This window comes from Thunnus thynnus, chromosome 19 (assembly GCF_963924715.1).
Source record: "Thunnus thynnus chromosome 19, fThuThy2.1, whole genome shotgun sequence".
In the NCBI taxonomy this organism is placed as follows: domain Eukaryota; kingdom Metazoa; phylum Chordata; class Actinopteri; order Scombriformes; family Scombridae; genus Thunnus; species Thunnus thynnus.
The window spans coordinates 11,770,909-11,798,459 of record NC_089535.1 but is presented as its reverse complement, the minus strand read 5'-3'; the positions used below and the strand labels follow the sequence as shown (position 1 = coordinate 11,798,459).

The 27,551-nt window shown below is 37.4% G+C and overlaps 1 protein-coding gene across 1 annotated transcript in view; it reads right to left on the bottom strand.

Moving 5' to 3' along the window:
- Positions 1 to 14,126: 14,126 nt before the first annotated feature.
- The window catches only part of LOC137171021 (potassium/sodium hyperpolarization-activated cyclic nucleotide-gated channel 1), a 77,815-nt gene continuing 64,390 nt past the window's right edge, over positions 14,127 to 27,551 (bottom strand). Inside the window, exon 8 of the mRNA XM_067574742.1 lies at positions 14,127 to 18,677. Coding sequence (XP_067430843.1) covers positions 17,548 to 18,677 — 1,130 coding nt within the window. The 3' untranslated portion in view covers positions 14,127 to 17,547. The remainder of the gene's footprint in view (positions 18,678 to 27,551) is intronic.

Here is a 27,551-nt window from a genome sequence, read left to right as displayed (position 1 = left end):
TCAATTCATAAGGGATTTGCTTTAATCTGGCTGGGTTTAACGATGGCAGGATTATTTACTGTTACGCAGGAGGCTTTAGGTGTCACATGTCCATGGAGTCTAGGATAGGGCTCTACATCAGAGGGAAACCTCTGACATCCATTTGCCCTCCAACTGACCAGATTACAGTTTACTTTGGTGATGACTAACTGATACTGAATGACCAGGATTTGAGTGCATCTATGCACACGGTGTAACAAAAGGCACAAACATTATGTTCCTGCAAACACACTCATTTACACACAGCAGACTATGCATATATAAGCAGGTACAAAATGCTCACATCTATAATGCACGTTTTCTAATATAACATCTCTTTGCTACCATCATAACACAAATAGCATACTTGTAGAACAAAATGTTCACAATGAGGTCTGTAGATTACTGTGGTATTTTATTTGTACTGTGATCTAAAGCCAGTATCTCCAAAGCACAAAGAAATCACACATTGATATATATCACACCAGGAAAGAGAGGAAATTTTGTTTGGATGACCAAACCAGTGGTGACCTATCTTTGGTGTATAGTGTTCAAATTGGATGTCCTCACATGAGACAGACTGTCAAACCAGATTCAGTTCATTCATGCTTAAACGCGTCATTCCCTCAGATTAAATATAATCCAACATTATTGCACTGTAGTCATTAATTGTTGTAAGCAGATCTCTGAGAGAAAAAAGATTCCTCCACAAAGCTCTCAACTACTGACTGCTCTTTTCCTTTGTAAACAGATAATTTAACCCCAACACATGGTCGTGATCTACAGTGCAGTTATGCATCACATGTCAATTCCTTCCTCAACATTAGAATTCAATGATCTCCACATGTACTGGTAAAAAGTATACATCAGATGTAAAGGTATCGTACATTTTTCAATTGCATTCTGGTCACGATGTTGTGAGGATGCATATATATTCATTTATGGAAAATAAGTATATTTACTCAAGCACCTAAGTAAAATATAAATCTATAGCTAGTATATTTCTCCTGTTCTCTAGGCTGCAGCTGACCCACACTTCTACATGATAGCTGGTTGTAATGTGTAATGCAGATTTTGGGAGATTTTTGCCTGTTCTTGTCATGCTGAACTCGACATATATTTGTAGGGAGTCATGGGCCCAGAATCTAGAGGGCAGGTATCAACTCTATACTCCTATTTGCATAATAAATCCATTGAGTTGTCTGACTGAGATACATCACACTGTCAGTTTCACCACACTTAAAGGACAGGTTCACAATTTTTCAAGTCTGAAACAGGTTTTGCTTGCTGTAATCATTCCTCCTGTTCATACTGGACATTAGAAGATCCCCTCTAAATCCGCTTATAATTTAAGTGATCCGGGGGCAAAATCCACAGTCCTCATTTTGAGCAAAAATGTATTTTAAAGTTTATCTGAAGATAATATGAAGCTTCAGCCGTCTGGGTTACTCAAATGAAGTGGAGATCTTCCACAGTTAGTCTTTTTATTAAAACATTCCCTCTTTCCCCTCAAAGAGAAAACACCGTCCGTCGAGAGGACAGTGTTTTCCTCTTCAGCTGCAGTGAAAGTGTAGAAAAAAAAAAAGCACTAAAATGACTGTAACTTTAGAAGATGTTTACTTGATTTGACTAATTTGGTTGGCTGAAACCTCATTTTAGCTTCAAATAAACTTTTAAATAAGTGATGGCTGTAGATTTTGTCCTCAGTCACTTAGGGGATTTCAACTGCTGGTCAAGGGAAATAATTATTACTACATTTCATGACATTAACTTAGGCTTTAGAAAACTGTAATCGGCATCTTTCACCACTTTCTGCCATTTAATAGACCAGACAATTAATGGATTAATCTGATATATCACCTATAACCTTCAACCTAAACGTATGACCATACAGTTAAATTATAACCAATAGCTAATCACATACTAATGAAAAAATCAATCCGTAACCAATCAGACAAGTGAAGAGAAGCTCCCAGCCATGGCTGTCGCAATGCAGCTAATGCAGGAAAGTGGTGGTTTGTCACCTCAGACCAGTGAGTATCATCAGTAGCTGGAGCTTTTAATGCTGCATGTTTGGTCACATTACACCACACTCAGAGGCCACTCGATGCACAGAAAGAAACATTTGAGCAGTTAAAGGGAGGAAAAAAAGAAATAAAGTAGATGGAGTGCAACGATTTTTGTCCCATCAGCACTGACCCCTTTACTATAATAGCTTTGCAACATTGCTTGTGACATATAGCCTCATGTGCATCCAGTGAAGGTTATTTTCTACATGAAAGATGTTCAGCTAGTTTTAACTTGCTGCTCATATGGCTTTTTATTTATTACAGTAATTACAGTAGGATGTATGTGATCAGTCAGTAATTGATGCAATATCTGGAAATTAGGCGTGCATATTGTAATTGACACTTCATTAAATTTGAAAGCTGAGTTGGCAAAATAAATGAGAGGATGTGATGTGATTCATGGATCACGTCTTGAGCTTTTTTGTGATAGTGACACTATGACTCGCTACAGCTCTTATATGAATATATGTATTAACCTGGCACCAGGAAGAAGCTTACACACCACATGCGATATGGGAAATCTTCTGAAGTAAGAAGGTAAAAGCAGTGAGTAAGCTAAAGGAGCACAAGGTTAAATGGATTGATGTTCCCCACTTGCTTGATTGGTGACAGTCCAGACAGAACTAATTTTGTACAGCCTTATATTCTTTTTTTCAATGCAAATCTTTATTTTTTTCTGAAATGAAAAACATATTTAATATAGATAAATATAAACATAATACAATTAATCTTAATAATATCAAGTGCAACAGTAATAAAGTGGATAGAGAAGCGAATGTCCATCAGAATCAGCAGTTTTCTCATGTACACTCCAGCAAATTCAACAAAAATATGGAAACAGCGAGGTCACAGAAAGTATTGAATTTCTACTACGTCTACTCTGTGTGAATGGGAATTAGAGTGAATTTGTGCTGCACCAAATATATGTATATGATATTTGGATTTAGGAAAATCTCTACAGAACACATTTATACTGTAGCTTATAAACACTAATACCAACGCAGACTACATAAATCACGGCATGTACTGTGCAGCTCTGAATCTACTCAGCTTTTGCTTTTCATCAGTAGAAACAGACACATTGCAATTGCTACAGTTTAAAAATAGAAACCAAGCAAAGCAGCTTTCCTGCTATAAAGACTTCAAACTCGGATTGGTCTACATATTATTATTATTATTATTATTATTATTATTATTATTATTATTATTATTATTATTATTATTATTATTATTATTATATGAAATATTATGCAATGCAGCTTTCTACACATATTGAATATGCAAGGAGGTGAGGGCACTAATTGTATGTGTGTGTGTGCGCATGTGCCTGTGATCCTATTTACTTATTATTTAGTCTGCAAAGCATGCATAAAAGTTCTCTAATATAAAACAGTCCAGTCAGTATAAATTGATTACCACTTTGGCAATCTAATCAGAATGGCCATTCATCTTTTTAAATTGTCAGTAACCTTCTATGCGTGTGGTGCTCCATCATTCTAATGGGGAGTCCAGAAATTAATTATTACACATATCCTCTCTACAGTTAAGTGGAACCTCATTACATGGCAAAATTACTCATGATATAGAGAATTCTAATGGGAAGAGTGGCGAGTTTTGTGTGTCACACTGGAGCACATCACAACAAGGGCAAGGTCATTGTAGCTAATTACACCACATGTTGCGCCTGGTCTGGTAGATATGACAGTGTCAGACTGGGATGTTTAGGGATTATTTTTGGAAGAATTGCTATGGAAAATTTAAATGGGAATAGTTAACAAGACAATATTTAGTGACAAATGAGGTAATAGGGGTTTGTTTTAACCTCTTAACATCCACCGGGTCACAAGCGACCCGCCTAAGCCAGTTTTAAGTGGCTTAGTATCACACAGTAATGAGTAAAAGCAATTAGCACGATTTGGCCACTTGGAGACGTTTTGGAGATGTTTGGGGACACCAGTAACACCACAAACCAAAAACTCCCTATCTCCCATAAGGTTAGGCCTACAGGTCTGGAGGTCACGTGGGCTTGACAAGATGTAGAAGGTCTGTGGTGGTTTGCATAGTTCTGGAATAAACATGTCCTTGTTATTGTCATTCAAATGAGTCATATTTGAATCTGATTATAGATGAGGATCGAAAACATTTTTTTGAGCCATATTTTAACTGATGTAATTTTGGTTATGTTTTAGCCACATGCCAAACAAGCACATTTCCAGAAACTCGAGGATGTTACCCTTCAAATGAAGCCTAGTACTTGCATTTTGGCCTCACAGCTCTTGTGTTATAAACTTTTCCATTTGGGTATGCCAAATAGGCGAAAATTCAAAAAAAAAAAAGGGTGGAGGCTACAATGATGCATAGTTGTTACCCAGGGAGAATGCTTTTGCCTAACTATAAACTGGCCTGATCAAGATGTGATGAAACTTTAGTTCTGTTTTAGGGCTGCACTTGCAATAAAATATTTTTGTCTGACCTGAACCAGAAGAACTGCTGACTTTAAAGATGAGCTGTGTGCTTTTGGGGGTAAATGCATGGGCAATGTCAGGACAGTGATAGCTTCCAGGGAGGTATCTTCTGGGAGGTATCATATCCATATGAGACAAACTCCAAAAAACTAAAATGTAACTTCAATGTCAATGCCACTTCTTTTTTTTAGTAAGGTTTTACTAACTTTAAACTTAAAGATCCCCTCCAGACATTTTTAGGACATAAAAATCATCTGCTTGGAATAATAAACTGTTTTTTTTCCACCAAAAATGTTCAGTTACCTTGTTAAAAATCCTTGAATTGACATCTCCTCCCTCATTCACAATTAGGTACCTATGAATATGCAAATATGTTTCATATCAAAAGTTTAACTGCTTGACACAAAATGTCTCCTACTTCCCTGAAAAGTCCATTCTCAGTATATGTGCACTGGAGTTTCCAAGTTTCCAAGTTTCCACATCACACTTGTGTAAGATGTTTACTGGTCGTTGATTGGCTCCAAACTAGTTGTGATGTCACTAATCTTAAACTCAGATTAGGTGAGCACAGAGAAACTTTCCACTTTCAGCAGGTGAATGTAAAAACAGCTTTCCAATGTCAAACTTTGCACGTACATGATTCTACACAGTGATGCTCAAACATCCGATTGAGGGAAAAACAAGAAAGGAGGGGGGACTTCAAGTTCAACCCTCAAGCATCATTACATCATTACGTTTGCTTTTTACTTTATTCTTTTTGTTTCTTCAATAAAACATGCATGTGTGCTTTCAGATAAGAGCATAGACATAGACAAATCCACCTCTGTGCTTTTGTTACTATTATTCCATTATTCCAAACATAAAAAATATGACAACCCAGGGACAATAAACCGGTTAGCTTGCAGTATATTAAGGGAGAGATTTAGAATTTACCGAATTTACCATTATTATAAAATCCACAATAACACAAAAAGAGAAAATCGTACATTTAACCTGGATTAAACTGGCCTGTTTTGTTTGATATAATATCCTGCACATCAGTCCAGTGTTTGTCTGATTCAAAGCACATTTGTCAACAATATCTGTTGTACACGAGGCCTTGACCTTCGGTGGATCAGTAGGAGGATGTTGGGTTTCCCTTTGCCCCTTCACTTGTTCATATCGTAGGCTGGCATTTCTGGGAAAGCATTAATCCTGGCTCGTTCAGACAGATTAACGTTGGAGAGCGGAAGAGTGGGTCTGGTAAAGGGATATTGTATGTCGTCCTTGATGCAGTTATAAGATAATCTGCCAATCGAGCCCCCTCGAGAGGACCCCTGCTGCATGTGTGGGATCAAAGACACAAGTCGTTCAGTAGAAGGGATTCATACAGTATGAGATACTGAAGATATGGAGCTTCTGATGGGATGATGTATTCACAGTAGAGCGTGTCATGCATTTGGAAATTATATCATAGTAAATGTACGACAATGCAAGATTACTTGGATAAAATTGATAAACTTATGGTGTTTACCCATAGTGACAAATTAATCCTTGTCAAAACCTGAATGTCTAAATTGCGTTTGCACATGCAACTGAGGATAAAATGTTATTGGAAAAGGCCACGAAATAAACTTCCCCCATTAATGTGATATCCTTCTGCCTGCAGTTAGTCAGCAGTTTATACAGCTATCATCATTATCTCCAGATTTTCAAGCTCAATTGGATTGAGACAAACTTGTGGTGCTCTGCGTCATTTTAATCATTTTAGTCCTCTCATGGAAAGACTTTACATTGTGCAGATGTTGCTGGAATTTAGCTGTGCATGTTGTACGTAAAAGAAAAAACTAGTTGGTCCCTTTGAGATTTATGTAATGTTTTTTTTTTTTCTGTTATTTTCACAAAAACTTATTTGGGGTTTGGTCTCTCTTAAGGGACTGAAATCACAAAGCTGGTGTAGCTTGTTATAGACTGTCAGGTCTAGCCATCAATAAACTCAAAGACATGTCTAAAAGCTTCTTGACTCCCCAGACACTCTTACTATTAACTCTGTTTTACTCTGTGTTGACAGCAGATTTTGGGGGGCTGTAGAGAGGTCAAGAGAGGAAAATAAAGATGCAGGAATGGGCTTTAGAGCAAAAATCCTCCAGGTGTAATTGATGGAAAGACGTGTTCCATGAAGGAGATGACGAACACCAACTGCTGACAGTTCATCAATAGGTGTTTGAGTGGTGGAGGAGAGGCGGCGTCAGCAACGTGACGGGCTGATATATAAAGAGTCAGGGTGACTAATATAATAATATTCACATTGAGTTTTACCTCATGTCACTCTCATGCTGCCCAATTTATCTTTCATTTCTTTGTGTTTGTCCCTCTCTTTACTGGGCACGATGCCCTGTCAAAATGATTTAGCTGATAATAGGATTCAGCTTTTGCTAAGACAGGAGATAGGAAGGCTTTTGCTGAGGGAGAAACAGAATGTGTGTGTGTGAAAGAGAGCATGTGTGTGTGAGTTACAAGATAACAAGGAGCCTCTAACCTCTGCCGTGAGGTCAGTGGAGACGTCCACAGCAGTCATATCTGAGGTTAAACGCTATGTGAAGGCAAGGTGCTTGGGAAAGGTTAAAGTGACTCACAGCACATCTGGGTACCACATGAAAGTAACCAAACAAAAAAAGAAAAAGAAAAGAAAACATCCTGCTAGATGGAGGAAATGTCTCTTGTCTTCAGGGTGATCCCTGCAGGCAGAGAGAAAAAGCTTCTTCATTGCTTCAGAGTCCATGTAAGAATACTGAAATGATTATTATTCAATCAACTGAAAATTAATCACTGACAGGTTTAATAATTTAATGATTATTTTAGTCATTTTATCAAGTGAAAATACCATTTCCTGTTTATAGAGCATATTAAGAATAAACTGCACAAAAATGTGAACAAATGTATGAGTAATGCAATGATTTTAACAAGACAAGATGATGATAAATACATCTTGCAAGAGCTACTGTGATATCAGCCATGCATATTATGGCAAGTAGATGTGTCAGTGGACAAGGGAGTGGCTAACCACACCCACTGTCATAAGGCTCTGTGGAATTTATGGCTGTGCACTACAATCATCTAAGCAGACCAAGGCTACAGAGACAGAGGCTGTGGCAAACCAACAGCTGTTTCAGTACTGCTTGCTTGCTTGTCACAGGACATACTGTAGGCAACATGCAGACTGTTGGCAGCATCTCTGCAAGTTCATGTTCTTGTGTTCACTGGGTCCAAACGGCCAATATCTGAATACATTTTTATGGACTTATGGGACAGAAACATTACGGTGATCAACCATTGTTGTCATCTTGCCATGTAGCTGAGCTGTTGGTTGTTGTGATTGGTTCAAACTATCTTGTCGCAGGCAAAAACAGGAGGGATTAAAGGCTGCATGACAGTAGAGCAAAATTTTACTTTATATGTGTATTGTTACATTCAGTGATGTGTTTTCAAATTACATGCAAATGAATCACCCCAAAAAATCACATTTTGTGTTAAAGGGCCTTTAAGCAGCAGTGTGAGGACTATAAAATTGCTCAGATATTGTACAAAGTCACTGCCGGTGAATGTACAAAATGTGTTTGAAATGAGAGAGAGTCGATTGAAGGATCCCAAAAACAAACCAAGATAGGAGCAACGCTCTCCGGCAAATTTTCGTTTCTCCGTGGCCCATTTTCTGTGGCCTCCCGTGAAGGGCAGACAGAGACCTCACAGAGCTAATCTTGATTGACTTTTCTGTTGCTACAGACTTCAATATTGAGCTCAGATCACAGAGGCAGCACTCCTGCTGTGTCCCCTTTGAAGAAGATGTGTAATAAGATGACTCCATTTCCATTGCAATGCATAATATCCTCTGACCTCTCTCAGTCCATATTACTGTATAAAAAGAGACTAAGATTTACCTAAATCTATCTCAGTACTCCTGTGTGAGGCTTTTCTTGCTGCAAATTGTATTTTAAAATGAACAGTTTAATGAGAACTATACCTGTGGTGCTGTAAATTATATCTCAGCATAAGTTGATTGATACTCCAGTCTCAGGACATAATGCTATAGTTTATCATGCTGTAGACATGAACTTATAAAGAAAGTATGTTTTTCAGAAATCATTTGCAGGTTCCTTATGTTAATGTTAAGTGGAAAAGAATTTCATTGCCCATGTAGGTCAAAGGAGTAATGAGCTTTGCAGTCAGGTCATAAACGTAGTCATATTAATTATGCAAAAGTTATTTCATGTTTTATCTCATTTTCTGTGTAGTGACGTCTGAACCTGAGAGCAAAACATGAAAAAAAAAGAAAAAAAAAAGGCGAGACTGGCTGGTGTTGTGTGTGTGTATGTGTGTGTGTTTGTGTGATCTGTAGACAAATAGGGCGGGCAGATGCAGACAGAGACAAAGCAGCAGAGGAAGAGGCCAAACAGCAGCAGGGCAGACCTTGCATTCTAATCAGAGCCCCCTGTTTTGGCTCCCGGGAAGTTCTCACCCAACAGGCCAGGACATTGTGCATCTCATCAGTGCTTGCACAGATACTGAGTAAACACAAATACTCACACACACACACACACACATACACACACTGACCAGGCAGTCTCACTCAGGACAGTGGGGAAATATTGGATGCGGAAGAAGGCGGATAACTGTGGGACAAACAGAAAATGAGGTGAACCCGCTAAAACGAGTCCACAATCAATATCTGGACTGCTGTTGAATTGAAAAGCTGCATAAATATGACTTATTTCCAATCAGAACCTCCAGAAATCACCTTGCAGATTACTATGGTTGTCTTTCCTGGTGGGTGTGACCTTGCGTGGGCACCTGAGGAAGGTTGCTCAGTTCCTAATATTACAAACGTCTTCAGCAGATTGAAAAAAATGAAATGCGATGGAAGGAAAGGAAGTTAGGCCAACATTGATTTGACTGGCCTAATGAAATTCGATCACAGGGACAAACAGGGCGCAAACTGAAGGGGCTACCCTTTTCTTAGCTGACAAGTGTTGTGCATGCAGTAATTAATTGTATGAACACGGTTTCAGACAAGGATAAAAGAAGAGTGTCATGCAGTTTGCAACATTATATTAAATATCAGCAAAGTCAAGGTCTGTATTTGTGATATTGCTAGGCTGTATTGTACCATGATGACAAAAAAAGTAATTGTTCACCTCTTTTTGACAAAATGTATATTTTCACTCCCAGATATATGGTATCCTGGAGCACAGTCATAGATTTAAACACAAAACCCATTACAGGTCTTGGTGTGGGATTTGCAGAGTAGCTCATTAAGCCTTTGATGAATGCTAAACTGTTGCCAGATAAATCATAAGTTATTACCATTTGAGATACAGATTCATTAAAATATATCTGAATGGGAAAGTAATTAAATTTAAAATTCATTATTTCTCAGGAGGACTCTCCACAGTGTATAATTTATTCCAGACTAACTGTAGGTCTTTCTTCCCTATCCTGTATCATACTGTCCTTGGTCTAATGTAACTTACATGATTGCTGACCTCAGGCTGCAGGTTAAATAAAATGCTTTGATATGCAATTCTAAATAATTGAATGTGTAGGATAACATCATTGTAAAGCAAATTTAGCTGTAGGTCACAAGTCATTTCATGGTCATAACAAGGTCAAGGCGCATGTTCTCTCAATGCTGAAACTACAACATCACAGAATTGCTACACAGATGGGGTTTATGCAAAGACCTTAAACTCACTCAGATTTAATACGACAACAACAAATAGTTCAGACAGCAGATAGCATGACTTTGGTCGGGGGTTCAATACCTGGCTCCTCCAGTCTGCATGCCCTTGGGCAAGATACTGAACCCCAAATTGCTCCAAATTGTGTGCTTGTGAATGGGTGAGCATAGAAACATTGTGGGGCACTTTGGATAGGAAGGGCTGTATCGCTCCTGATGAGCAGGTTGGCACCTTGCATGGCAGCCTCTGTCATCAGTGTATGCATATGTGTGTGAATGGGTGAATGTGTGCATGTACTGTAAAGTGCTTTGAGTGGTCAATAAGACTAGAGAGCTGCTATATAACTACAGTCCATTTACAATTAACCATCAAATATCACATTATTACTTTACATTTTCAAGGCATGTTACATATTCTAACTAATGATAATATTGACTGATAATATGATGCCTCTGGTTTCTCTCAAACACATCCGTCAACCTTGAGTTACTACTGGATCAGTGAGGGTCAAGCCTAAGCCTGTAACCTTATTTTAGTCTTATTTCAAAGAAGATAATGCCCTCTAATCCTAACCATAGATATGCAGGCCTGGGAGGGAGGACAAAGTCTAACTAGGCGATGATGAATGAAAGGGAGCGACAGATGAAGGAGACTCTTTGTTGACAGGTGCAGTTAAAACTACTAACATATTCATACAAACCTGGTTTGACATCACAGTCCCCCAGAAAGGAACTGAAAAAGCAATGGACTGACTCATGCTAGCCTGATAATGCTATGAGAAATAAGACTGTGGTGTAGTTGATATATTGTTCCAGTATAAGTAGTAGCTTCTATGCACTGACAACAGGAAACTCTCTATAAAATTAGCATTAAATAGACATTAGTTTTCTTATAATTACATTGCATATTATAGGAACTTTTTAAAAATGAGCCAACCTGTACACAGATATTATTGATAGGTCTCACTTTGACAACTGTCTCTTTATTCAAGGCAACAACCAGCAACAAGATAAGTCTGTGTTTAACTAAAAGAAAAGAAAAGAAAAGAAAAGAAAAGAAAAGAAAAGAAAAGAAAAGAAAAGAAAAGAAAAGAAAAGAAAAGAAAAGAAAAGAAAAACATCAGTCAGTGTTATGGATGTCACTCACCCTGGTCAGATCTTCTCTCTTCGTCTCTGTGTGTGGGCGTGAGCAGCTCATGCTGCTCTAGCAAGATGTGTTCCTGGAGGTTTCAGTGCCCTAGGCAAACTGTTTTCAAAGCAATCCCCCAAACCACCCTACCACTTTATTTTCAGCATAAGAACAGCTATTCAGAAATGACATCAATTGGCATGTCAGTGGTTATGCAATTTGAAATTACTTTTTTTTTTTGTGCCTGCGCATCCACAGGTTTCTGACACACCGTTAATATCTGTATAAGACTGAATAGAGAGGAGTGTCAGTGTTCCAGGGATATAAGGGACATTCAAAGTCTTAATAATGTCAAATAATGTATTGATAGTGTAAAACAAAATGTGAATTTTCATGGATTCTATCACCAATATTGTTTTTGGAAGTAAAAGTATAAACAAGTAAACAGGAAGTATAATATTGCCATGGAGCAGCCTTGCTGTATTTTAGTTTATATTTCTTTATATTTTGGAGAATCAGCAAATAAAAGTCATGTTGCATTCATTTCTAGTAGATATGGTTTGCAGTGTAACCATGGAGACAATTACTAGATAACTTTTGATACTGAAGAAAAAGTGGCACTCATGACCATCAAGGTTTGTTTTTTTTATCCACCTTCTCCTTTTCTGTTTTTTAATTAGAGCTAATAATGTTGGCTGTAGTTCCATTACAAGTATTTAAGCATGCTAATCAGGCCATTCATTCATCAATTAAGCCTGGCTATCTCTATAATTAAACAGAATTTGAGCTATTTTACCAGCTGAGTGGAAGATGAATGGATCTGCTTTGTTCTTGTGCCACAGTGTAACACACAGGAGGGTAACGCAGGTTTAGAAAGGACCTGCCATACTTTATCCTACAGTAGGTTTGTACAGTATGTCATGCTGCTGCAGTGCAGACACCAGTAGGAATACATTCAGTGTCATTACATAGATAGATAGACAACACTGATGCCTTATATGTAGAAGTGTTTCACTCGCTCCCTAAAGAAACTAAAATGACTGATGAATAAGGGATCATATTCAAAATGTATCATTCTTTTTATAGGTGTATAACAATGGTGATGAAACATAAGTTTCATATAAGTCTGCCTATTTAATGTTTAAAAGCAGTGTATAAACATTTAACAAATGGTGTCTTACACATTATAATGTAATTAAAAGCAGATGAGGACATACACACTTGTAATGTATTAATATAGAGTATTTGTCAGTAATTATAATTTCTCATATGAAGACATATTTCATATTATTACAACTGTGTTTTACTATACAACTCAAAATTTTTGTTAAAATAAATTATATAAATTAGATATTAAATGTTTGTATATTCCTTATAAATGCTAAATAGGGGGACTTAAAATTTTTACCCACATTGTAAATGTAATTTTTCTATACTAATCAATACTTTTGCTACATACCACATATTCAGTTATTTTCTAAATTAGTTAAGGTAAAATTAATAACCTAAATTAGTATGTTGTGTAATTATTTTACATTTTCAAGCACTAACAATGCAGACTGAGTCATATAAATTTCCAAATATTCTCAATATCTATTAATATTACATTACTGTGAATGTAATTGCTCTGATCATTATTGGGAAAGTAATGATGCTCCTATGATAATGCTTCCATAGACAAATCTTAGCAAGCAAACACTTGCTAAAAAATTAATTTCCACTGTATACAATTACTCACATTTAATGTAAGATAACTGTCTAACTGAGGGCAGTGCTTGGATGATAATGGAGCTACAGAGCAGCTGAAGCATGCGTCACCCTGGCGTAACCCCTGTGAGACCGGCTTTCAAAAGGTAACCGCAAACCACCTCTGCAATTTGAGCTGTGCTCAACTTCTAGTTTAAATTGGGATGGAGAAAACAGACAACCTTGCAGTGTAGAGTATTTAGAGTTCATTCTTTGAGATTTAATCAAAAGCAAGTTGCAGAAACATGTATTTGAGCAAGGTTCTGTTATTAAAAGTGACAAATAAGCCAGCATTTAGTAGCTCGTCCCCAGTCCATGATGATGTACATCATCATATAGAGAAATCTGTCTTTTGTATGATGACTTTATGACTGATAACTGGATTTGTAGGTAATGAATGGAAATCCCTGCTGGCCACATGGACAGATTTTTCATCTCACCTGTAACTGCTGACAGACACTATTCCTGAATACTCTCTGACCCTCTCCATCACTACAAATCATTTCTCCATTTTCTCCCTCCGTCGAACTGTAAATGAGTAAAAGCTCGGTCATGCGGCGCTTGTCTCCATTGAAACACACACTGTTTGACAACAGAATGACACACACTTGTTTTTTTTTAAATGACAATATGTCGTTTATTTTCTATATTTTAAAGGTTTATTATTTACAAACAAAATAAACAAAAAAAAATCAAAAAGATTTTTTGACAAACACTGTTTGTCTGCATATTGTTGTAAGAAAGTTTACATTTATCTTTCTTTCGTCTGAATCAAGTAACCAACTGATAGTTCTTTTTCTCTAAGCCTTGGATTACATGAATGAGCAGAACAATGACCATGTGAGTGGGCTTTAAGAGGACCGAGCAGCTCCTTGTAGCTTCTGCCGCCTCTCTCCACTACGCACATCATCAGTAAACATATGAAACCTGTGGTCACCAAAAACCAAATGAACATTTGGTTTGTCCTCTCTGGGCATGATTCTCAGTTCTTTTTGCATCTCTTTTTTTTTTCTCAAACCAACCAATCAACAAACAAAAAGAAATATACAAATATATGTGCTGGTTTGTTGAGAGTCTCTATACTGCTAACATGTAAGCTCATTAGTTTGTGTTGTATGTCACCATTAATGCCCATTCCAGTATGTTAGTTGTGATTCTTATAGTGAAAAAAGCACATAGTTGGGAAGCTCTCCCTCCAAAGGCAAATATCAAAAACAGCACAAACCAACAGTGCTGCTATCCATCTTGACTGTGTACTAGTTCCTATACACTATGGCATATTCACGATTAAGCGCTCTTCGTTGTAAATAGAACATCTCCCCCCTCATTTAGAACCTCATACAGGATCGGGGCAGCACAAATTCTCGGGGATATTGCTCCCTTACTAACTCATTCAACATCTAACCTAGCTAGAAGAATCAGTACCTTTTTATTAGTAAATTAGAAAGTGCAATTTAAAAACAAAGACAATGACTTAGAATGTTTTGCTTTGGCCAGTTTCCTTCCACACATCAATATATTCAACCCAAACGTCAGTGGCTAGCTATGAAGAAAGGTGTAAAGGTGCTCCAATTTTTTACAATGTCTCATTGAGCGTGATATTACTGCTAAAGATTGCACTTTTTTTTTTTTTCCTACTGTACACAACCTCATTAAATATTCTATATAGCTTGACTGAGAATGTTAGAAAAAACCTGCTTCTAGTAGTTCACATTGTAAGTAAAGATACCAATTGGATAAACTGAGACATTTGGCCATCATCATTGCTTACTCCTTTCCCGTCTAAAAACACTGAGACATAGAACACATAGAGTATAGTAAGAATGAATGCGCAGTTGTGTGCAGAAGTGACCCCCGTACGCACCGAGCTCACACTCATAACAAAGGATGGAACATGGCTATAGTTTAGGCACAAATACTTAAGAATGTCCATGTGAAAAGTCAATGCTTCTGTTCACACACAGATAACGTCTAGGCAGACAGACAATGAACAAAACATAATCTAAACATTACATTTAACGTCAACATTTTTGAGATAGTATCTTTTTTAAGTATTTGTGACAGTGCATGCTTTCATGACAGTGGTGGGTTGACTGTATTGGTACACTATCGACACAATCTGTAGCGAAGAATTGTAATCTTTTTAAAAACGGTATCGCAAAAGGGCTTAGTTACTTTGAAATGATGGGATACTTGGCGCCATGAAAACTGTGACTCTAAATAGAAATTCTGTGTGACTGAGAGTAGAATACAATAATTTGTCACCTTTGACTCATTTTAAGAAGAGCGCAGGAAGGCCTCCAGCACAGTGCACAACCTACTGTGCTGTACGTGCAGGCAGATGGCCTGTAAGCCATAATGGCTGGCTTATTTTAATGGAGTCATCAAATTCTTTGGTTATTGCAAGATTAAAATAGTCAATTTCCTTTGTGATAGTCACAATATTCATGGTTGACCTTACTTCCCTGCCTCAACATCAGTCCAGGTCAGTTTAGAGTACCTAAGCCCACATAATGGATTTACATGAGACATAAACCTTAATGCAAATCAGCGATTTTTTCCTCCTCACTTGCACAAAAACACCTCTCGGTGAAAATGTCCCCTGCACACTTGAGTGCCTGTATACCTGACGTCTTCAAACTAAAACATAAATGACGTGCCAGGCTCTTCAACTACAACAATTGTGATATGACAGCGCACAGTACAGTTTAAATCAAGAAGCAGATGAGCAAGCATAAAATTTAAATTGTGGCAAAAAAAAAAAAAAAAAAAAAAAAAAGATATAGTGAATAAAAAATGAAAGCCTCATTCCCGTCCTCAAACAATACATTTAAAAAAAAAAAAAGCTCAGTTTTATGTTAATATAAAGAATATAAAGAATCATTCATAAAATGATGCTCAGCAGTTTTAGGGAAATGAGGCAACAGAAAAGATAGATGCATTTACTTTCAATAGGACGACTTTGAAATCAAGTTGTGTATTGTAGGTAAATACTGTATATGTTCACTCGATGTGAAATCAATAGCTATACTAGGAGTAGGAATAGTATACAGAGAGAGAGGGATTCTTAAATGTCCTCTGATCAGGCGTTTCTCAGCATCAAGTAGTGCTAGCTATTGCATTAAGGTTTGTTTATCTCTTATGAAACATATGTATTTTGTCACTTAACCTTTGTTGCGTTTAGATGATATCCAGGTTCCTGATAGAAGTAAGACATTGTTATGATAGAGAATGCACCACACAGTATCTGTAAATACTAGATCTACAAAACTATTTACAGCACACATATAGGTAATCTTTATGTCACAGTCTATTGCATAATGGTGATAATCTTTAGTTTATAAATATTATAAATATACACAGAATTTTTAAGCAACATTACGTAACATCTCAGCCATCTGAAATTAGAAATAGAAAACAATAGCATCCATCCATATCTTTCTCCACACTCCATTCTCCTCTAAAAATCAACAAAGAAAGCAGCATTTCTATTATCTATTCCCTTTGGACCCATAACACTGTCATGGTTTGTATGTAAGCCTCTGTGGGGATATAGTGGCTCAACAGACTGTATTTTTGTTGCTGAGAGCAATATAACACTTGGTTACAGTGTTTGTTGATTTCTGAAATGAGGGTTCAGGAAATTGGTCTGAGATTAGTTTTTATGAGTGTGTGCTTTTTGAGATTATTTGTCGGTGTTGCTCACATTTATTATTCCACAGTGGTGTCTAAAGCTGCTTAATAGGAGAAGATAATTTTCCTCTTACTACATGGTAAAAAAAAAAAAAAGAATGAAAGAAAAAGAAAACGGAAAAAGAAATCATCATTGTCAGAATCCACAATTCATTCCAGTTAAAAAAAAAAAAAAAAAAACAGAAAGCAAAAAGCAAAAATAAATAAAAAAAACTTCATACACTGTATATAATTCTTTATATTTCTCAGAAAGGAAGACTCATGTTTATACTACAGCTTTTAAATTGCCATTGCCAAATATTGTAGTTGGATTTTACACACACGGTCACATGCACGCACTCACACACACACTCTCACATACCCATACATACAGCAGTGTATATATTAATATATATGTATATATATATATATATACATATACATACATATATACATATATATACATATATATGTATATATATATAATTAATATGGCGTAAAAGAAAAGAGAGATGTATCTGTATAATATACATTCTTAAGTTTAGGGAGACAATGTGTCTAAAATATAATACAAGGGCTTGTATGTACAGGATTTCTATGAGGTTATTTTAGAAGAAAATTGGAGAGAAACAAAAATGCTGAAGTTCCTCATTTGTATCTCTTTTGTTGTATCTCCATTTTTAAAAATGAATTGAAACATATTTAAGTTTAAAAAATGAAAAGGGAAAAATGGGATCATAAATTTGATGCAAAACGCATTTTGTCTTGGTCAGTCTCCGTACTGCTCAGCACAGAATCTCTCCTAGAACCGGGGGATTCCCTGTGCTGGGTTGAGGATGACGATGCTGCTGCCACTGCCGCCGCCGCTGCTGCTGCCGCCGCCGAGCGCACGGGAGGCAACGCTCCTGATGACATCTGGCGGAATAAATTGACCCGCTGGGGCACTGTGGTGCGGATACCACTCTGCAGATTCATCCCCTGCATTGCCGCCGCCGTTGGTGGCACGATGGAGGCCAGAGAGTCTCCTGAGGCTGGGTGCGCTCTGGGCCCCAGAGATGTGTCATGTGGCAGTGATGGTTGGGAGGCCGATAAGTGTCGGACATCTCGACTCAAGCTGCCCGACTGAAGAGCCTGCGCGCTCTTGTGGATGTCGCCTCGCTGAGGTGAAGGGACCTGCTGCTGCTGCTGCTGCTGCTGCTGAGGTGACTGTTGCTGCTGCTGCTGCTGCTGCTGCTGTGTTGCAGAGCCTGCAGCTGCAGATGACACAGCTGGTTGCTGGGCAAGCTGTTGCTGTGTGGATAGAGATTGTTGGGCAATGGGCTGCTGGATAAGTGACAGCTGGGAGCCTGTGCGCGAGCCGTACTGGAAGCTCCGGCTCGCCAGAGGGGTCTGCACGGGTGGACTACACATGGCAGCCGTGAAGGACATGGGTGACATGATCGCTCCTTGCTGCTGGAGTGGGGTCTGTGGGTTGGTTGAGGAGGCATTCAGGTTGCCATGGGAAAGACTGGGAGCGGGGTAAATCCCCTGTGCTGCAGCAGCAGCAGCGGCAGCGGCCGGCAGCATGCGGGCAGCAGAGGCATTGGCAATAGCTGAAGCACTGTAGGTCATGGGAACAGAAGACTGCTGGAGCTGATTTATGCCAAAGGCAGCAGAAAAGGTCGGTTGGGCTGGTGAGTTAATGATGGAGTTTCCTGACATTGGTGTTGAGTTCATCCCGCTGACTGACTGCTTGCGGTCCACCATCATCACCATCTCCCTGTCCTGACGAATAATCTGCTTCAATATCTCGTTCTCCTGTGTGTTGAAAACGCCGGCGTTCAGATCCTTCTGGAACTTCTGCAGCAGCAAGGAGTTCTTCTTCCCTGTTGGGGAGCAGTCAGGAGAGGTGAGCACATACAGCCATGGCAAAGTTTGGTTGCACTAAACCACAGGAAAAGGGTAAGCTTCAGGACAGTTATGATAAAGATGCAGTTTGTAGGTTTCAGTAGGAAGACTTCCTAATGTAGCCACCACACATTCAAAGTACTCTAAAGACTTTGGCAGAGGGCGTTCATCTTCTTGATTCCAATATTAATGAACTAACTGCAATTTATTTAAAATTACTCCACTAATTTCAAGTGATAGATGTATTTCAAGTCTTTCAATCATACAAGCTGCATCTTTTCACGTCCACTAAGGTTTGTCAAATTGAATGTGAAGTGTGAAAGACATTGAATGGCAGTGACTATGGGAAATATAAGGTTTTAGAGGAGTGTGAAGGACATATAAGGAGACAAAGATTACTGAAAGTATGGTGTGATAGCATAGACTGTGAAAGTGCTGATGTAGACAATGAAACACAGAAACAATACTGACGAGTCGTACCCACACATCATGATACTGGACAGTTTTATTTTTAGAAGACAAAAAGTCTAAAGTCTAAGGACTAATTTAAAGTCACATTCTATTTAAATCACAATAACAACTTGGCTAAAACACATCACAAGGACATTTAGAATAACCTTTTTTTTTAATTTTTTAAATCTTATGAACAACGTGAAAATAAAAACAAGCAAACAAATAAACAAAAGTCTATTGCTAACACACTAACTTACCACCAGTGGTTATGGATTGTATATATAGTTAAACATTACATAAAACTGAACTCATCTTACCACAGAGTACTATTCAGAATGCCATACTATATTTATCGCTAAAATTAGCATTTATTTCTGTAACTAGTTAAAAATACAGTTTTGTTATGCTTTTGTGAACCAATTTGGAAAATTAAACTATAAAAATGAAAAATACATCACTCCCTAAATAGTGTAAACAAACTGCTTTTAAAAAGTGCTGTTATTATGCACTCTAAAGGGCATTTTGAGCCCACAGGCCTAGAAATCTTTCCGAGCCTGTCACAAGTCATGGACCGTGATAATAAAGGCTTGACAGATGGCTTCTTTAGACACCAACCACTTTTGTGGCTTTGGGAGTTAGGATGTAAAACTGTGATAAAATGCCAAATAATACTAAGAGCATGAAAGACGTCTTGACTGGTCTTTTGTTGAGAGAAATGTCCCATTTGGCAGTATTAAGGATAAAGATCTATTTAACATCTTTAGTTTCAATGACTGCGGCCAAATGTTTTTAAAGGGTGTATTTCCTGTAATTACTGTTGACCTTGTGTATTGACAGGCTGTGAAGTGTTCTTTGTTGGTAAAGAAGACAGAGTGGACTTTAAGTGTGCTGAAGGCTTCAACCATATAGTCAATCAATCATTAAGGCCTGTCCTTGAGTGCAGAAGATTTCTCCACCTAGTTTACAGTTGAGTGGCATTTTCTGGATGACTTTATCCTCTCAAGGCTTCCAACAAGCCATGCATTCATCCACAAGACGGGACTCTCGTAACTCTAACAGTCCCAACCGAAAATGGATTAATGTGACGTCTGCAGCTATTTCTCAGAATCAAGTTCTCTGTTTGACGCTGTCAACTTTCACTGTCACTACAGGGTCGGGTAGATACAATTAGAGCTAATACTAGCACCAGATACTGACTAGATTCAGACTACTGTTAACTTACAAGGCTGCTTTCATTGCACTTTTAAAGGTGACAGGGTTAAACTCTGTAGATTGGAAGGACAACACATATATATTATTTCTCCAAACAGAACCTATCAGGGTCTGAATGGTTGCTGGTGTGGCAGCAAAATCTGAATACATTAACAAGGTAGTTCAAAACAAGCGTATTGTTAGGTTTTCAGGGCACTCCGGGTGTTGCCCAGAGACAGGTGCAGAGCTACAGCACGGGGGTAATCAACTTAATCAAGTTTAACAGGACACTGCATCATTGTGGTTCATTTTAATGTGTACATATTATGTCTGCATTAGGCAGAAGAGTTCAATGAACATTACTCATACATACTGCACTGGCACAGGGGTTCAGTAGTGTATTATGGCGTGCCGTCTGTCTTATCTGTTGCTGTCCCAGCTAACCTTCTGAATTCCTCTCTGGCCTCTTCTTATTTCTCTCCTCCTCTAATCCCTATTTGATATCTTACTCTGTCTGTTGTACAGTTAACGGTGTGCAAACAGTTATCAAAGACCATGACAGATTTTAAGGGCTATATAAGCTTACATGTAAGCAAATTATTTCACTTCTCATCTTCTCCTACTGTAGAAAAGCCATCAGAAAGATCAGTCAAAATGGCTGCAAAAATGTATTGTGCAGGTACTGTACAAGACAAAACATTTTAGTATACATCACAGTGATTGTCAGAGTCCTATTAAAGGAAACATACTCACACTTAACATGTGAGCTTGATTTGTGCTCTGATACACACCTTGTTCATATGGATACACTGGCCTGCTCTGACCACTGAACTGAACTACCCCACACTTGTTTACAGTGCAAATCTCATAGTGGAGTGAGAAGCAAAAAGAAACTATGTAAAACCTGAGATATAGAAAATAGGCCGTATGTATATATATATATATAAATATATATATATATATACATACGGCCTATTTTCTGTTCAAAATATTCTGTACTGCTTTCTCAGTGTTGCATCAACTGTTTTTCTGCAAGGAAGATTTTTGAACACGTGCTAAATGAAGTTTACCTCATCTATAAACCTGGACAGAAAGACTGTAAAAATATTATTCCTAAAAAACAAAATGAAAACAAACAAACAAAAAACATAAACAAAATGTAAACATCAATCATGGGTAAAGAAAGGTTTCTTTTTATATATACAAAACTTATAAAATTGAAATAAAAATAGGTCAGCTATGGGTTGAATCACCATTTGAAAATAATACAATTACAGTATTACATTATTTATTTATTTCCTGGCACAATAGAGCATGTAGTTCAATTTACAAACTTCACCCCCCACCAATATGATTTTTTTTTTTTAAAAAAAGTAAAAAGTAAAAGGTAATGAACCCATATCTGAAATCTGAAGAAAATTGTATAAATCTGAATAAAACAGTCTGAAAGTCAATTAATAACACCAAAACAAACAAAAGCAACAAAAAAACAGAAAAACAAAACACAAACATCATAATGTTAATGAACAACATTTAAATAATCAACACTGTTTAGTAAAAAAGTAAAATACACACATTTTGAAAGACAAACCAAAGTTTCAAAGATTTATGGCTTTACAGAGAAACTACACATTTTTCACTCTGATTTATAATACAATCTCATTTCACTAGTAATCAGTAATAATCTGTGTCTTATTATGAATCACTGCAGGAAATGTTTCTTTATGTTTAGTTTCATTTAATACACCATAACCAAAGAGCACTTTTTAGAGAGAACGTTTAAACTAGTCTAAATGTGTGTGAGAAAATAAGTCTTAATGGATTAAATAAACTTTTTTAGTATGCAGTCAACATGAGAGTTGTGAGAGAGTAGTTGTGTGTCTAAACACAGTTTTAAGCAAAAGATGAGATTTACTTTCTTATGATTAGCGTCAGTCAAGATTAAATCTTCTCCCAGATTATTTACACAAAAGACAAAAGTCATATTTCAAGTCAGACAATCAGAAACAAACTTTTTCTATCGGTGAAAACATGAATAAATAATGAAATGGGATTTCTGCATGTGACAAAAAGTGTACGTGGCATTGCATTAGTAAAGTTTTTACTAAGCTGCAGACATGATTTCATTTGTGAATGCACTTTGAACAAAAGATTCAAAGATTAAATAAAAATGTCACACCAACAGAGCTGAATATGTGTTCATAATCCGGTTGATTATTCTATGATTATAAATAAACATGGCATGTAACACTGAATGAGATATCTTTGTTTCCTTGATTGTCTTAGTTGTTGACATTTTGAATGTGTCCATCAAAACATCTGCAGGACTAGTGTGGGTGACTTGAGTTATGTGTCACTGATGCAGGAATTGAACACTTAATGTAACCTTGTGCAAGAGGACAAGCTCTTGGAGGATGAGATTTGAGACCGGATCCATTTAGCAAGCCTCTAGGTCAATTTCTCAGGCTGTTCGAATGTTGGAATTGGAATAAAGTGTTTACCTGATGCCTACTCGTCGGCCAGGACACTCTTGAAAACGAGATGTGCTCGTCTCAAGACGGACTCCTGGTCAAATAATTTTTAGATAGATAAAAGATAATGTCAAATGTGCAACACGGTTATTGGTTTCAAAGCATGGTTACTTTTTTTTTCTTTCCTTTTTAGAGCAAGACAAGCATGTAACCAAATGCAGTTCATATATAAAAACGATACAACCATCACGGATCATGACAAAGTATCTTCCCTTGTATGAGACAAAACCCCCTTCATGGTTAGTCTGACAGGATGGATCGAATCTATACCGCTCTGAAAAGTGTCAGTCAGAGTGGTTAGCTTTCGTTTTCCTATTTACAGCTAGCTAGAGCTGTAAGCTAACTCAGCTGATGGCTCTCATAAAAAGGGCAAATGCAGATTATTCTTGAGATCAAAGGGCATATGTTGTGAAGGGCACAGAGTGACAACAAATTCATACACTTCGCTACAGGACAAATACAGATTGTGTGTGTGTTATTTTTTTAAATAATATACTAATCCAAAAAATGCAACCCTGTCTCCTTTGAATTACGTTCATATGCAACAAACTTGCAACTTGTTGTTAGTGTCAGGTGCCCATGCAGTGTGGTGGAAGTACAAAGACAGAGATGGAGTTTGTGCTCTGTGTCAAATAACGTAAAAAAATAAAAATATAGTGAACATTTAGCAGATACTTTTAATATTAACTTCGCATGAATTTGAGTGTGAACATTTTGTGTTTTTTGTGTGTGATATTTTTGATACAATCCAACATTATGTTTCTGCCCAAAAAATGTTGCATATGATTGTAACTTTGAGGAGAAAAGGTTGTCTCATGATGTGACACACATCTGTTATTGTATTCTGATTGACTTGATAAGGTGGACTTATTCCAAATCTATTGTTTATTGCTTGTTGCTGACTTGCCTGACGCTACAGTATTTCAATAGTCAACAATTGGGTTGCAAAGCAATTCTATATTGATGTGCCTGTGTCAGGCAAAAGAATACACAAATACAAAGCCATGACAAAGAAAAACAACAATAACAGATAGAAAGGTAGATACAGACTGGAAGCTTAACCACTGATATAAGACAACATTGGCACACTGTAATTATGCAAACTCAACTTAAAATTTGTATACAAGTGATTGTTGTTCTGTGGTTAATATGATAGGGCCAAAAAATTTGCTGACAAGGTGACTTTACTGGTAAAGCCAGTTGTAACACAGTGAAAAGATGTGGCTAATTTATTATGATGAACTGTCGGGTTGTCCATTTACTGTAGCAGCCATAAAAGATAATGAGATGAACCATTAATAATTTCAAAATCCAGATCATGAACTAACCTGAACTTCATATATTAAATTCACTTGACACCAAAGCGCTGTTTTATGATGAATATAACTCCAAACTGTACCCTATGTGATTTTAATCAAATGGGGACATTTTTACTGGGAGTGGCCATCAGTTAGAAGTTTCTGGGAATAAATAACAAAACGTCTCTCTCAAACACTTCGGGGCAGCATTTTAACAATACTCAAATACAGCTGTCAGCATGAACTGTTGCTACCACCGCATACTCTTTCTATTCATCAGTGGAATCACTCTTTAATAGAGATTTTATCTATGGAGCTCTCTGTTGCTAGGGTGAACGGGGGCAGGCCAGGTTATGCTCGAGGCTAGGAAGGAGGTACTCAACGCAGTTAGAACTATGATATACATTTTTATCCTTACTTTGTTTCTTTATTTACTTTGCAACATACTCTTAAGAAATATCCTTCATGTATAGTGGAATTCAGAGAAAGACCCACGTGGACAGGGTAGGTCAGGGTTAAGGAGCGATCAAAGGTGCAGGTGTATGCTTTCTGTTACTTTTCTGTATCTTTCACTGTCTTAGTCATAATGTCGTGGCTGTATTGCAACCAAAACGGTAAGTTATGAATTCATGAAGAGAAGGGGGGAAAAAGTATATATTTCCTTTGTCTTATTATTTCCTGTTTTACTTATTGACCTGTCTATCAATGCCTTGGTATACCTATATGATATATTATTGACAGAGGTTACTTGTTGATGTACACCTGCAAACCTTGTGGAAAATAAAATAAATAAAAAAACTGGTTAAAAATAAATAAATAATTTCAAAAGTGGAAACTCCAATCCCTGTTAATAAGATATACTAACCATAAAATTAATAAGTGATTGCTATATTTGTGTGTCACAAAGGAGCATTTTGTAAAACAGCAGGACTGCAGGGCAAATTAAATTTTTATCACCATCTTACTTTGAGAGCATCTACCCGCACTGTCAAAATAAATAAATAAAAAGGGTACTTTTGATAAATAAGCTTCATTGTCTTCATGGTGGTGTTGGTATTGATGATTTTCCCTGTTTGCCAAAAACAGGGAAAGAGGTGCAATGCACTTGTCAAATTTTTACACTGTCGTCAGAATATTCATTGCACACCAACATTGCCACATAAATTGTGGTGGAAAGGTAGCAGCTTTACTGATTAAATGTGGCAGTTTACTGCCATCAAACAGTGTACAATAGCTGAGCTACAAATGAGGCAATAGCCTACTATAAGAATTAGTGGGTGCTGGTCACATATGTTCATTTTGAATCTGCACCTGCCTCTTTCAAGTTCAAAACAATTGTCAATTTATTTTCAACTAAAACAGGGATTGAGTAGGATATTGAAAATACTACAGCTTAAAATGTACTTGTGATTACATGTTGATAAAAAAATACTCATTTTACACAGACTATTTAGTATTTATATTATTATATAAATTACTTTTATTGATTGAATGTAACACTGAAATGTGCAAATGAAATGTAGGATAACATAATAGTACATTTTACTCTCCAGGATACATATTGTCAACATTTTTATCAATAAGCCTGACTGAGGGCAGACGGCAGAGAGGAAAGTAGACAAATGGATACATGAGAGTGGTGTGCTGCGGTTCAGAGCAACTTCTCGTTGAGACCATGATGGACAATGAATGCATCCCTAAAGTATTTTGGTTTAGTTTCTGTCTCCGTCTATTTGTCAAACTAAATGAACTGAAACCAACGGCGAGCTCAGTGCATGGTAGGCAGTATGAGAAGAGGACGCAAGGCCCGCCTCAAACCATCCAGGCAAGTGAGCAACACTTTCCTAGAGCAGAGAAAAGAAATTTAGAGAAAAGCGATCTAAAAATCTGTGACGTCATGACAATGTAAAGTCTATGGGCAGAGCGGAAACTCGCGGGCAGGGTCACTGGGGGAAACACCACTGCACATATTCAGTGGGCCACACAACGCGGAAGCAAACCTGGAAACTAGAAACTTTTTTTGGTGTATGCGCCAGCCGAGCAGTTTTTTTGGATTGAGTGGGCACCATTTTTGGTCCGGTATCCAGCTCTTATAATACATCCATGGTTTTGAAGCCTCAAGTTTGGCATTTTGACTGTCGCCATCTTGGATTTTTGGAGCCAATAAGAAGTGACATTGAGTAAGAATTGGTGAGAAGTGACAATATTTGGACGAGAGGGTGGAGCTGACCCTAACGCTAGCTGCTAGCTTGGTTAGCACGGTGAATATACAGTCCATGGTTAACTGTGATAATGCTAATGCTAATTTTTGCTAGCGAAAAATGGGCTTAAAATTAAAACAAAATGTACTTACCAGAAAAACTGAACATCCGACTCCTTAGAGGGTCTTTTAGTACAACCAAATGCTGAACAAGACTTTTTTAGGCGACCAAAATGTTACAATTAATTTTCATGAACTGAAAACACACTGAAATATTGACGGCTAAGGCTACGCCTACACTCTTTGAATCTGGTGTTATGCCATGGTTATGTTACCTAACCATCATTGTGTATTGGTTAATAAACTGCAGGTTTAAGGCACTTCCGCAATGGCTTCACTTTCCAAACGTGGAACTAACCGCTTGGTTGTGGCCTGTTAGTAGCTGGTACAGGCATAAGACGTAGTGGTATTTAAATCCCCTCGACTTAACAGCAAACATTTACCAGAACTTCTTGTGTCGGGATAATAAAGGGTTATAAAAGTATAATTTCAAAAGATAAGTATTTCTAATGCAGCAAAATATAAACAAAGATAAAGACATGTGTACCTTCTACTTCTGTCAGTTGAATAAACCTTTTTTTTTTATAATACTTTAATATTTTCTACAGGTTTAATGTTTAACCAAAGTATTGGAGCAGACAGAACATAATCTAGAAAAGAAGTTGGAGAATGTGAAACATTAGGGTCAATGCAACCAATTATTGCCCTGTTTGTAATTCATACATGTGCCCCTTTTTAATCTGTAACAAATATGTTTCTGAACCATTATCATTTATTTTCTTTCAACTATAATCTGTCATGACTAATTTCTTCTATATAGGTTGCTCAATCAGAGAATAAAGAATAAGGAACCATTGTTGATGATGAGGGTATACAGTAGCTGATTGAAACTATACGGGTCCTGCCTGTTGGCAAACTGGGCTGGACCTGATGGATGTGGGGACCTGAAGCGACTTCCAGATGTCACCTGGCCCTGCTCTGTTTCTTTTTTACGGGGTTTGTGTCTGGTTGATTTTGAGAACTCTGATATGGGGTGGGGTGCTGCTCATACCCAGGAGTGCAGATGAGTGGAAAGAGGGCCAGACACACATGCATGTTAGGTTAGCTTCCATCCACTCG